Consider the following 13412-nt stretch of genomic DNA (forward strand, 5'->3'; position numbering starts at 1 on the left):
CCAGGTTCCTGTGCAACTGTAGGCTTCTCTCACTCTGCAGCCAGGAACAGTCACGCCTTCTCGGGAAGGCAAAATGCACAAAAAATAGCCCTTTGCACCCACCATTGGGTCCAGGTATCACCAAAGCCACTGTGGGTGTTGCTCCCGGGGGGGGATGCAGTAGGGGGCAGTAGGAGTGGCCACCTGGGGGTGCTGGAGCCATCTTGGTCCACCAACACTAGCCTTGCTTTGGGGTGGGCGCTCTCTGCCTTTGAATGCCTGAAGCTCACATAATCGAGGACTCTTAGAATCTGAGATAGCAACAAAAATAACTAATATTTATTGTGCCAGGCACTGTTCTGTGTGTATTCCATATATTATCTAATTTAATCTTTACCAGTATTTTAAAAAATTTTCTTAATGTTTTATTTTATTTTTGAGAGAGAGAGAGAGAGAGAGAGAGAGTGCAAGCAGAGGAGGGGTAGAGAGAGAGGGAAACACAGCATGTGAAGCAGGCTCCAGGCTCTGACCCTGTTAGCACAGAGCCCGGACACGGAGCTCGAACTCGTGAACCGCAAGATAATGACCTGAGCCGAAGTCTGACTGAGCCACCCAGGCGCCCCTCTTTACCATTGTTTTTATTTTACGTTTCCTTTTTTTCTTACCCTATCTTACAAATGAGTAAATTGAAGCAGAAAGAAGCTAAGTTATTTGTCCTAGGTCACGCAGCAAGTAAGTGGTAGAGCGGGGATCTGAAACCTGGCGTGCTGGGGCTAACAATAGAAATAGAAATACATAGGTATTTTTTCTTCAGAACCTCCTCTATTGAAGCTCCGAAGGAGGTTCACGGCAGCCCTGCAAGGTAGTCTTTGAGCCCCTAGAGATGAGAGCCCAGGCCCCAGAGCCCACCCCTTCCATGTCTTCATGGCTCCGATTGGAGGAAAGCGTTCTTTTAGATTCCTCTTATGGGTCCCTATTCTGCCTTCTGGACCCACGTGGGGACACGTGGCGCCTCTCTGAGCCCTGCCATCCTGTCAGACAGAGCACTATGCCCCAGGAAGTCACGTGCTGGCACCCAGTCTCCCGGGTTTGCCGAGGGCCCCAGTCCTCACCCAGACGCTGCCAATCCCTGGACTCCTTGGCCTTAGCTCACGGCTGAGACCTGCCAGAGCAGCGTCCCCAGCCCTGGGCAGCTGCCCCAGACCCTCAGGACACTGTGGGCCTCAGCTCTAGTCTGAGCATTTTTGCCCTAGGCAATGTGCTTAAAACTCTATGTGCAGTTACAACCCTAAGCAGCTGGTAGGTACTACAATCATTGCTTTTTGATGGATGAGAAAATTCGACATTCTGAGAGGTCAGGTAACTTGACAAAGAGCACACGGTTGGTAACCTCTGGAGCCGGGATTTGAACCTGAGGCTGTGTGGCTCCAGAATCTCACACTTAACCTCCACAGGGTACCACCTCCCTTAACGCCTTACACAGAGTGTCCCGTAGGCCTTAATGCTACTTTAAGCTGGAATAACTGCAGAAATGTAATTACTACAAACTTACAAACACCAGTCTGAAAGTTGAATTATTTTTTTTTTTTTACTGTTTACTTATTTTTGAGAGAGAAAGAGAGGAAGGGTCAGAGAGGGAGACACACACACACACACAGCATGTGAAGCAGGCTCCAGGCTCTGAGCTGTCAGCACAGAGCCCGACGCGGGGCTTGAACCACAGACTGTGAGATCATGACCTGAGCCCAAATCGGACGCTTAACCGACTGAGCCACAAAAGTTGAATGATTTAAATTCCTTTTACGCTTAGGTAGCATTGTGATTTTGCCAATGCATTCTTCATTTTAACTTTTGGTTTCAAGTCAGGATTTTTTATATTTAGAAGGACAGAGACCAAAAATGAAAAATGTTCAAGTTTATCATTCAAAATTCACAAAACTGAATGTGTGTTAAACAAGTTACATTAATTAAAATCCCAAATGACATTTTTGAAAGTTTATAGGATTTGTACGTCTGAAGTTATTTGAGCTTAAGTTTGTACTAAGACTTTTGGGGCATCATGCATATTGGTGGCGGCTTGTATCCAAAGCCCACGACTGAGGCTGAGGCCAGCTGCCAGGAGCTCTTCTCCTGGAGGTGCCCGATGGCACCGATGGTGCCTGGGGGTCTAGGGACAAGGGGGGCACACTGGAGCATGGGACATTTAACCCCTTTCTTGCCAGCAGCTTTGCCCAGCTGCCTCCTGGGGGAGTGGCCAGACTAAAAATGATTCCTGGCTAAAAATAGCCAGTCCAGCCACCCCGGTGGGCAGAGCCTCCCGTCCCTCCCTCCCGGCAATTTGCTGACTTGTTTTCTCCTCCTTCCCCTGGCGCTGCCATGGCAACGGGGAGGCCGGTCACAAATAACTGGGTCTGGCTCTCCGCCGGGCGGGCCCCAGAGGCCGCCCCTTGCAGACACATGCCCCTTTCACGGGCTCCCTCTCAGGGTTGGCCGGGAGGGATATTTTTTTTTCCGCTCCCCGTCCTGGGCCCTCCCATTTCCTGGCTCCTCCCGTCTGAGTCCCAGCCCGGCCTGCGCCCGGGAGCCCAGTCCTCCGGCCGAGATCGCGGCGAACGAGCGCTCGAGCACTCGCTCGGCTGGCGGCAGCCCGCGGCACCGTCGCTGCCCGGCGCCCGGGACGCAGGCCTGGGGGCAGGAGCCTGGGGGGCGCTCCCCGCGGACCACCCCGGGCCCCAAGGTGGGGGGCCCCGCGGAGATGCTCCGAGGCATGTACCTCACGCGCAACGGGAACCTCCAGAGGCGGCACACGATGAAGGAGTAGGTGCCTCTCACCCCAGCGCACGCCCTTCCCGCCCTGCATTTGCCGGGGCTGAGTGTGCCAGGCTGACCGACCCCCTTCTCTGCTTCTGCCCCCAGAGCCAAGGACATGAAGAACAAGCTGGGCATCTTCCGGAGGAGGAACGAGTCCCCTGGGGCCCAACCTGCGGGCAAGGCGGACAAAATGGTGAAGTCATTCAAGTAGGTCCCCCCCCCCACCCCCGTGACCCCTCAGGCACTCGCTGGTCCCCGCTGGTCCCCGGGGAAGCAGGGCTGGTGGCCGGCTTAAATGCACAGGGCTTTTTGGCTGGACCCAGCTCTGGGGTGGATGGAGGCTCTCTCAGAGAGCCTGCCACCTGGCAGCCCTCACCCGGAGCAGCTGCTCTGGGAAGGACAGCCAGGCAGGGACAGAGGTGGGAGCTGGAAGTGGTGCCGGCCCACGGAAGCGGGGTGGGCCCCCCTTCTGGGCTCCTCAGCTGGGCTGGCCACTGCCTGGCCCGAGGGCAGCCGACAGAGTGCCCCCAGCCCCAGCCACCCCACTTCCCCCAAACCTCCCGGTGCCTCACTGTGTCCCTTCCCTCCCCCCCTCAGGCCCACCTCAGAGGAAGCCCTCAAGTGGGGTGAGTCCTTGGAGAAGCTGCTGCTTCACAAATGTAAGTGGGGGCCGGCCGGCCTGCTCCCCTCCCCGTGTTACCTCCCTCCCTCTTCTCTTTGCTCCTCTCCCAGACCCAGAGACTGAGGCTGGTCCCAGAGAGGTCGCCTTTCCCTCTCTGCTGGGTCCCCCCAGGGGCCTCTGCTGTCGGGAGAGGCCCTTGGGCTGGCCTCGGCGCCGGCTTCTGCCAGCGCTGCCCTGGCCACGGGAGCTGGCATTGCCTGCCAGAGGCCACTGGGACCTGTGTGCTCAGACCCGGAGTCCCAGAGTAACAATAAACATTTCCACGTACCCAGGGCTTACGCTGGGCCAAATGTGCCCCGCGTCTCGTGGGCAGGATCCCTTCTGATCCTCGCAGGGCTCCAGGAAATAGACTCGTGACCCCCACTCTACAGATGAGGGAGCTGAGGCACTAGACAGGGGAGACACCTGGCCAAAGCTCCCAGAGAGGCAGAGTGGCAGGGGTGGGTCCATGGCCCTGGGCCCCTGGCTCTTGGAAGCGGTTATCTTACTAAGCTCTGCACCCTAACGGCCCCTGGAGGGGAAGCTGGGTGGCCAGAGGGCGGAAGTAGCTGGTTCTGCCTCTCACAAAGGGTCTGGGCTTCTCCTCACAGATGGGTTAGCAGTGTTCCAGGCCTTCCTTCGCACCGAGTTTAGTGAGGAGAACCTGGAATTCTGGCTGGCATGTGAGGACTTCAAGAAGGTCAAGTCACAGTCCAAGATGACAGCCAAGGCCAAGAAGATCTTTGCTGAGTACATTGCGATCCAGGCGTGCAAGGAGGTAAGGCCTCAGGCCGGGCCCTCAGGATCCCCATCCCCATCCCCATCCCCAGTGGCCTCTCAGTGATCGTAGGTACCTGGCAGCCTCAAGGAGCTCAGGAAGAAGAGGCCAGAGTGACCTTCGGGGACCATGTGTCCAGGGTGCAGAGGAAGCAGACAGGGGCCCTGGGAAGAACAGAAATGGTCACTGCCCAGGCACCGGTGTGGCAGGCACCTGCTAAGCCCTTTATGTGTGTGCTCTTTTATTTAACCTGACGACAACCTGTAATGGGTTTAATATTCTCTTCATTTTAAAAATGAGGAGACAGTCTCAGAGAACCTAGTCAGAGTAACCCACACCTACGGAGTGCTGACTGAGTGCTAGACGCTGCGTGCAGAGTCACAGTGGACGATCTATCGATTTAATCCGTATCTATTCAGCATGGATGACCTTGCTTAGTCTTCAATGCTCTTTGAGGGACAGACTATTCTTCCTAGCCTGCAGACGAGTCAACGGGACTCAGAGCACTTAGATGACTCGCTCAGGGTCACACGCCTAGGTGTGGCGCTGCCAGGATTCGAACCAGGCAGTCGGACCTTAGAGGGGGTGTCCGCAGGCCCTATACACTACCAGCCCTACAATGAGTGACCGAGCCACGACTTGAATCGCTGACCTGAGGGCCTCCACTCTGAGCCTTAAGACGTGGAGCAGAGGGGCTCGGAGGTGAGAGGCTGGGTAGGTCACGTTCCTGGCCCTCCGCCCCCAGGATCGCCCCCCTGCAGGTAGACCTGAGCGCACTGCCCTCCACCTCCGCAGGTAAACCTGGACTCCTACACACGGGAGCACACCAAGGACAACCTCCAGAGCGTGACCCGGGGCTGCTTCGATCTGGCGCAGAAGCGGATCTTCGGGCTCATGGAAAAGGACTCGTATCCGCGCTTCCTCCGCTCCGACCTCTACCTGGACCTCATTAACCAGAAGAAGATGAGTCCCCCGCTTTAGGGGCTGCCAGAGTAGAGCTCGGTGTTCACATCAGGCGGGCTGGGCCCCCTTCCCACCTGCCTCTCTCCCCCTGCGACGGAGGGGGCAAACAAGCCCCCGGAGGCTGTGTCTCCGGACGGACAGACGGACATTCAGACGAGAGGCCTGGACCGAGAGAGGCCCAGGCCACTGGAGGAGAAGAAGGACCGGCCCCGTTGGGTCCTCACTGCCCCGGTACGAGGGGGCCCAAGGGCCCTGGCAGGTCAGGGGCCCTGGCTGAGCCAGATCCGGAGCTGCTGCTCTGTGCTGCAAAGACTCAGCATTGACCAAGTTCCTTAAAGAACTGGCTGATGGGGCAGGGGGCCTGGCTGTGGGCTCCAGCGCTCTCCTTAGGGGCCACTGGGGCTGCAGCTCAGACCCTCACCTTGAGTTTTATTTATTTAAACAGTAGTCGGATGCTTGGCACGTTGTCCTGTAATAGGAAATTTTTGCCTCATCAGTGTTCCTAATTTACAAGTGCAATATTTTAACCAATGCCTTGTGAAAAGCCACCTTGCAGAGAGGGTGGACCCCACTTTCCAGTTTCGGGCACCAGTGGTGGCAGCTGGGTCTTCCGGACTGATGAGGCCTGGAGGGGTGGGTGCCGCCGTGTGACCTCGCACAGAAATCCAGCACCTGCTGCGTGAGGTGTCCCTCAGGGGCTCTGGGAAGGCGTGGCACCCTCAGACCACACAGCAGCCAAGTTCTGGAGCAAATAAAAGGCCTGTGTTATTTCTCGTTCTTGACCCTTTCTGGGTGTTCCCGGGTTTGAGCTTTCCCAGGGTCACTGGGGCTGGGAGGGTCAGAACGGCTTCTGTCTCGCCATCACCCGCCTCCCATCCCAGAGCCATCTACACGATACACCAGTGAATGCCCCTCCCTGACAGGATGCCTCCCTGGGCCGGACACTCAGCCGTGCTTGTCCTGTTTACCATCTCATCTTCTCCACAAGCCTGGGAGGTGAGGGTTATGCCCATTTCACAGATGAGGAGACTGAAGCACAGGCAGGTGGGGTGACTTGTCCAAGGTCACACAGCTGGCAAGTGGCAGACGGTTCTGCGTGGGCCCAGCTGGCTATAAAACCTGTACTCTGGATTGCTGTCCTCTACTCGCCACAGAGTGGAGTCCTAGCCTGGCCACCAACTGGCGAAAGCCCTTCATTTTTCTGCCCCCCGCCCCTTACCCTGAGGTTCTAGTGGGACTTTCGGGTGGCACAGGGCTTGGTGGTGGAGGTGGATGAGGCCAGGCGTGGGCAGGCCCATGCATGCCTTTAGGATATAAGGCAGAGCTGGGCAGGTGACGAGGAACAGGGATTACAGAGAGTCCCTCTGTGTCCCTGGGGAAGGCTTCCCACTCTGTGCCTAATGGGAGATGCAAATTTAGGAAAGGCCCCGTCCAAAGCTGCACTTCACCGGAGGCCCTGGACCGCTTGCCTGGGGGAGGTAGTAGGGAGCCTGGAACCCAGGCCAAGCTGATGCCAAAGCCGCCCCCACATGCCACCTGCCAGGGTCTGGGGCGCAGGGGCCTGGACATGGCCTGGAGTGGGGACTGGCCCAGCTGGGCTGGCTTTGATGAAGCCGGACGGAATTGGTGCAGGAGGGGCTGGGCCCCATCTCCCTGGATCTGTTCCCTGCCCGGGGTCCTGGGTTCACATCTGCCCGCCGTAAGTTGGAGACACAGAGGACACAGGGCTGTGTGGTCAGTCTCCTCCCTGCCTCCCCTCGCTGTTTTTCCCTGGAGGCCTAACCTGGGGCCAGGCATACAGTAGGTGCTCAGCACACGTTGTACAGCCTTCTTTTCTAGTACTGGAGTGTGAGCTCTTCCAGGAGTGGAGCTGGGTCTTCTTCAGGCACCAGGGCCTGGCATTGGACCTGGCCTGAATCCTGTTTGGCCTCGTAATCAGTGAAGAGCTTTCCCACCACGGAGCCACCTCAAGGTTTCTAAAAGGACGGTGAGGGGCAGAGATGTGCCCCGAACTCAGAGCAAGGGCACCTCGCAGATGGCATCCGGGTCTGAGATTGGGGGTCTGACAGCTGGGAAAACAGGCCCAGAGGGGACCACAATACCGCTCCTGTTCCTCCCACGATGGCCAGCAGGCAGAGCTGGCAGCCGACAGAGCCCTGGACTTGAGTCTCAGCCTGGCCCGACTTCTCTGGTGCCCTCCACTTGGAGGAGACCCTGTGCCCCTGAAGAGCCTCACCTTCCCCTTTCTTCGGGTTCCAGGGGTTTAGCCTTGGGCCAAGCCCTCCACCTTCCCACCCCCGAGTTGCCATGGAAACTGAAGTCCCGGAGAGCAAAGTCAGGCAGATGGAATTCTCATTTCGGAAGGCCCCATTGCCTGGTTCCATTACTCACACTGGGTCCCTTGGCCCAGAGAGGCTTTGACTCTGCTGAGCAGCTGGATGGCCCACTGGAAAGGTGCCTGGATCCCCCTGCCCTGGGCCCTGACTGGGCTCCCTGGGGACCTTGGGCACAGCCCTCTCCACTGAGGCCTCAGTCCCCTCACGATATAGTGGGCTGTCCCCCACTTTTTTTTTTTTTTTAACATGCAAGGAAGGATCAGGCCCCTTGCTTTCTGTCTGGCAGTCCCAGGCTGCTCAATGTGGGACATGAAGGCTGTGAGGTCATTAGGTCCAGGTCTCTTCCCATTCTACAGACGGGAAGACTGAGGCAGAGGGAGGCGCAGTGCTGCATAGAGGCGAAAGGCCCAGGCCCTGGCTCCATTGCTTACTACTAGATGTAAATCTTGGAAAAAATCACGCAGCCTCTCTTCGCCTCAGTTTTCTCATCTCTAAACTGTGCGTATTGGCACCTTTCCCAGAGCTTCGGTGACTAAGGGAGGTCATGCCTGCAGCAAGTGTAGCCCACAAGCACGGGGATGTGTTCCTTCAACGCAAGCTGCTGTTAGTGACATCATTATTCAGGGTTCCAGGGGGGTGGCAACGCTCATGCTAAAGTTGTCCAGGCCGGGACTCTACCCTGATGGGTGCGGACAGGGAGCCTTTAGCCTCAGGCCCCAGATCTCTGTCCTTCCAGGAACATTTAGCTAGAGGACAAAGCCAGCCAGTTCCAGGGAGCGTCAGAAACAGCCTGTCCTCACACCACTGCCCAGCCGGCCTGGCTGGGAGCACTTGGGGTCAGCCTGCAGATGGGGTTTGAAGGGTGGAAAGGGGAGAGGGCACGGTAGGGCAGTGGCTCTCCACTGGATGCCGGTGGGACGACACTCAGCATTGGCCTGCCTATGGCCCGGTCCCTCCAGCTCTTGGCCTCTTGGCCTCTTGGCCTCGCTTGGGGCAGATGTGGCCTCCCCGGCTCTCCAGCTGGGAAGAGACCATCTGGTCTAAACGGCTGACTCATGCTTGAGTCCCTTCTTGGGTCTCTGCTTGCATCTCCCCTGTGACAGGGAGCTCATTATCTTCCAGAGCAGCTCAGGAGGGCCTGGGAGCCCCTGGCGGTTCTAAAGTTCTTTCTCTGTGAAGCCAGGATCCTGGGGCTTGGTGGGGTAATGGGGGCAGGTCAGTCGGTAGTAGCCCCCGTGGGTCGTCCGCCCCGGGAGCCCCCTACTCGCTCCCCGATTCTCCGGCTTCATTTTTCTCTGCTCCCCACACCCTCACTAAACTCCTCTGCACTCCCCACCCCCATGTCTCTGCCTTGGTCGTCTAGTTCCTCCTGTCCCCTCCCTAGGTCCCCTTCACTGATATCCTACTCTAGAAAGTCTCCGCAAGTCACCCCTCTGCTCCCCTCCTCTCCCTCAGTGCTCTCGTGCCCTCAGGCAACAGACCCTGGGCCTCAGACAAGTGCTCTCTGAGCTGTTCTTTGGCTTATAATCGGCACCATCTGTGAAACATCTGACTCTGCCTATCCTCTCCCTGGCAGGGCCCGACAGGAGGAAAGGGGGTGCCCTGGGCCCCCTGCCGCCAGGGTGCCCGTTTCTTGGGTTGGAGGAAACGGTGGGGGGGGGGGGGGGGAGGGGGTGGTGAGGAAGAGCTTCAGGGCTAGTCCGGGCCTGCTCGGCACGGATGAGAGTGAGGGTAGCTAGGGTTGGGGGAGAGGGCAATGCCAGTTGCAGATAAAAAGTAGTAGCTACTGGGGCGCCTGGGTGGCTCAGCTGGTTACACCTCTGACTTTGGGTCAGGTCATGATCTCACTGTTCGTGAATTCGAACCCGGAGTCGGGCTCTGTGCCGACAGCTCAGAGCCTGGAGGCTGGTTCGGATTCTGTGTCTCCCTCACTCTCTGCCCCTCCCCCGCTCACGTTCTGTCTCTCTCTCTCAAAAATAAATAAACACGAAAAAAATTAAAAAAAAAAAAAAGTAGCTGCTGGCCACCCAGGGGCACACACCAAGGGCATTCTATGCCTTATCTCCATCAGTCCTCACAGCAGGCCTGGAGGAGTTCAGAGTGTTGTTTTCCTTTCACAGATGAGAAAGTTAATGTTCAGGGAAAGTGGAAAGGTATGTTGTGGCTGAGCAGAGACTGGAACCCCAGTCCCTCATGGTGGGCAGCCTCGCCTCCGGCCGGTCAGAGGGAATTCATGGACAGCACAGGTTCTCCTGGTCTTGAGGGTGAAGCTTTCCTAAGGAAGGACAGGAGCTTAAATGTGTGGGGATGTCTGGTCCTGAGCCGAATCCCAGTCTTCAGTAGAGCTTTTGATAAATTGCCTTACCTCTCCGAGCCTCCGTCATCTCATCTATAAAATGGGAATAGTAAATCCCACCTAATGGGTCTCAGGGGGACTCAGTGAGATAAGGAATACGTGTAAACCCTTAGCACGGGGCCAGCCGCAGAGGGGGTGCCTCACGTAGGCAGATGGAGGGGGGCCCTGGGCTGCCACTGAACATCAAGAGGTGAGGTCAGGCTAAGGAAGCAGCTGTGCGGGAGGAAGCCGCCCCCCATCGGCTCGACAGGCAGTTTTTAAGACAAGGCCACCAGTGACTCAAAGACAAGGGCAGGGCCACAAAAGGGTGGGATTGGGCCCCAGGGTCAGTGGGCTCAGCAGAGTCCTGCTTGCCGTTTGAGGAGCAACCTGAGTAGCACCCATATAGGCGGGCAGCTGGCCTGTCCCAAACCCGTGTGTGACCTTGTATGAGGCCCCTCCTCTCTTTCTTCCGGGAAACAAGGAGAACCAACTTTCCTCCTGCCTGAGGACCTTCTGAAGGGGCAGGTGGCGCTTTGTGCGATGCGAGGGGCTAGAATCCAGGCCAGGTGTGTCTGTGTATGGTGGGGGGTGTGGGGAGGGTTGTCAGGACTACAAACAGAGTCTAGCCACTTCCGCCCTAGAGGGGGAACTAGAAGGACTGACTGGGATGGAGCGGTCTATTTGCCACCTGCCCTGGAGTCCCTACGGGTTCATGCCGCTCGTGACGCGGCCGCCCATGACCTCTAGCCGGGCTGAGTGGAGGAAGCCTGTGCCGGCTATTCGCACGTTCGTTCCCTTGAGGTAAAGTCCACACCTACCCCACCTCTGTCTCACACATGCACCCCAAGCCCAGGCCAGAGCAGCCCCGTCCAGGGGCCGAGCTCAGTTTGCAAAGGCAAAGCTCACAGTCCCCGGAATTGCGGGAAGGAAACCAGCAACCCAGGGTCTACTTCTGCGGCCAGTTTATGGTAGGTCCCTTCCTTCACTGGGCCGCGACCTTCCCCATCTGAAAAATGGGTGGGGGACGTTCCAAGTTCCCTCAAGGAGCCATCTGCCTCTGACACCTTAGGTCGTGTTTGCCTCTCCCTCTGAGGTGCTCTTGCAGCAAAGAACTGGCCCGATCCCCGGAATCTGTCCCATCGCAAGGCAGCAGAGGACGGTGATGAGGAACATGGGCTTCAGAGGCCAACAGACCTGGGCTCAAAGAATGCTTTCAGTTAGACGAACCAAAAATTGCGTAATTACATCATTTGGGTAACGGATATATAAGGAAGTTATTGTAAAACAGGTCATATCACGAAAAGTGGTTTGTTTACAATATTAAATATTTTGTGAAATTACCTATCATGTCAAAAAGAATTTCTGACAGTTTGAATTTCAATCTTATTTATTTATAAATCACATTAACAATCATCATGGTTTTATTTAGTTTGAACATTAAAATGTAAAAACTATTTGGAAAACAAACAGAACCGGAGAATTCTGTGCTTTGCGTAAGGCACAAGATTTCAGCTTCTTCATCGGTCAGATGGGACTACTATGCACTTGATTGGGATTGTGTGAAGGTTAATGAAATCAGTATATGTAAAGCACATGGTGGGCATACAGATACAGTTCTCTCTTCTCTCCGAGTCCAGGCTCAGATGCTCACTTACTGTGTGACTGTGGGCAAGTCACTTAACCTTTCTGAGCCACTGTGTCCTCATCTATAAAGAGGGGATACTAATAGTTCCCACTAATGGGGTTCTTGTGAAGAATGAAAGCAGGCTGTGAGCTGTATGCATGCAGCCGTTCCAGCCTGTGTTCAGGTCCTTGAAGGCGCCACCCTCCCTTCCTGGGCTCGGATCTGCTCTGTGCAGAAGGCTCAGCCTCTGCCCAGGGGCTCACTGAAATGAAAGTGGTTTGGGTTTTCTTTTCTTTTTTTATTTTTATTTTTTAATGTGTATTTATTTTTGAGAGAGAGAGAGACAGAGACAGAGACAGAATCCAAAGCAGGCTCCAGGTTCTGAGCTGTCAGCACAGAGCCAGATGCGGGGCTTGAACCCACGAACGTGAGATCATGACCTGAGCCGAAGTCGGACGCTCAACCTACTGAGCCACCCAGGCGCCTTGGGTTTTCTTTTCAATGTTTAACTTTGAAATAATTATATATCCCCAGGAAACTGCCGAGAAATGTCCCATGTACCCTTCACCCAGTTTCCCCCAGTAGCTACCTCTTACATAGTTATGGTACAATCTGGAAACCAGAATCTGACATCGGTACAACGTGTGTGTGTGTATAGTTCTATGTTATTTTGTCACATGTGTAGATTATGGAACCGCTGTGGAAGTGGCAACACAGAACTATGTCCCCACAAAGATATCCCTGGATACTCTTATAGTCACACCCATCCCCCACCTTCCATCCCTAACCCTTAGCAACCACTAATCTGCTCTCCATCTCTATAATTTTGTCGTTTTGAGAATGTCATATAAATGGAATCGTGCACTATGTGACCTTTCGAGATGGTCTTTCTTCACTCATCATAATGGCCTTGAGATCCATCCAAGTGGCTGCGTGTGCCAAGAGTTCGATCCTGTTTATTGCTGAGTGGTGTTCTGTGGTGTGGATGTACCACAGCTGGTTTACCCATTCACTTATTGGCGGACATTTTGGTTCTTTCCAGTTTCCATATAAAGCTGCTACCAGCAGTCATGTCGAGGGTTTTGGACACAAGTTTTCATTTCTCTGGGGTAAATGTCCAGAAGTGCAATTGCTGGGTCATGCAGTAAGTATAGGTTGGTAAGAAATTGCCACACAGTCTTCCCGAGTAGCTGTACCGTGAGAGTTCCAGTGTCTCAGCCTCTTTGCCAGCATTTCAATGTTGCCTCAGTGTTTTTTTATTGTAGCTGTTCCAATAGGTATACAGTGCCATCTCATCAGATTTTCATGTATGTTTCCCTGATGACTAGTGAACGTGAAGGTATCGGGCATCTTCTCCTGTATTTATTCTCTGTATTTCCTCGTTAGTGCACTGTCTCTTCACGCCTTTTGCTCACTTCCTAGTTAGTGTTTGCTTTTTTACTGTTTTGAGTTAGAGAGTACTTTACATATTCTGTGGATGAATCCTTCGTAGTGTGTGTGATCTGCAAATAATTTCTCTCAGTCTGCAGCTTGCCTTTTCATGCTGCTAACGCACCTTTTGCTAAGCAATAGCTTTTTAATGTCGATCAAGTTATCACTTTTTTTTTTCTTTTAGATCCTGCTTTGGGTGTTATGTCTCAGAACTTTTCACCGATTGATCCCTGGGTCTGAAGATTTTCTCCTACATTTTCTTCTACATGTTTTATAGTTTTATACTTTATAGTCCCCGTTAATTCTTGCAGAAGATGTGAGGTTAGATTGAGGTTCTTGGTGTTTTGTTTTGTGGTGTTTTAGCATAAGGATGTCCATTTGCTTTAGCACCATTTGTTGAAAAGACTATCCTTCTATTGAATTGTTTTTAAAAATTAAAAAAAAAGCTTTTTAAAAGCTTTATCGAGATGTAACCACAAATCCTATAATCT

The 13412-nt window shown here is 54.6% G+C and overlaps 1 protein-coding gene across 10 annotated transcripts in view; it reads left to right on the top strand.

Annotated features, from left to right (window-relative positions):
* The window catches only part of RGS3 (regulator of G protein signaling 3), a 139712-nt gene extending 133746 nt beyond the window's left edge, over nucleotides 1-5966 (top strand). For 9 of the 10 annotated variants that reach the window (XM_042964886.1, XM_042964888.1, XM_042964887.1 and 6 more), the window contains 4 exons: nucleotides 2896-2997; nucleotides 3388-3449; nucleotides 4063-4229; nucleotides 5025-5966. In XM_042964886.1, the coding sequence (XP_042820820.1) occupies nucleotides 2896-2997; nucleotides 3388-3449; nucleotides 4063-4229; nucleotides 5025-5210 (517 nt within the window). In that variant the 3' untranslated portion in view covers nucleotides 5211-5966. Of the gene's footprint in view, nucleotides 1-2598; nucleotides 2797-2895; nucleotides 2998-3387; nucleotides 3450-4062; nucleotides 4230-5024 lie in introns of those variants that run through there. The other variant, XM_042964898.1, reaches the window with a different exon arrangement.
* The last annotated feature ends 7446 nt before the right edge of the window (nucleotides 5967-13412 follow it).

The sequence above is a fragment of the Panthera tigris genome, chromosome D4 (assembly GCF_018350195.1).
Source record: "Panthera tigris isolate Pti1 chromosome D4, P.tigris_Pti1_mat1.1, whole genome shotgun sequence".
In the NCBI taxonomy this organism is placed as follows: Eukaryota; Metazoa; Chordata; class Mammalia; order Carnivora; family Felidae; genus Panthera; species Panthera tigris.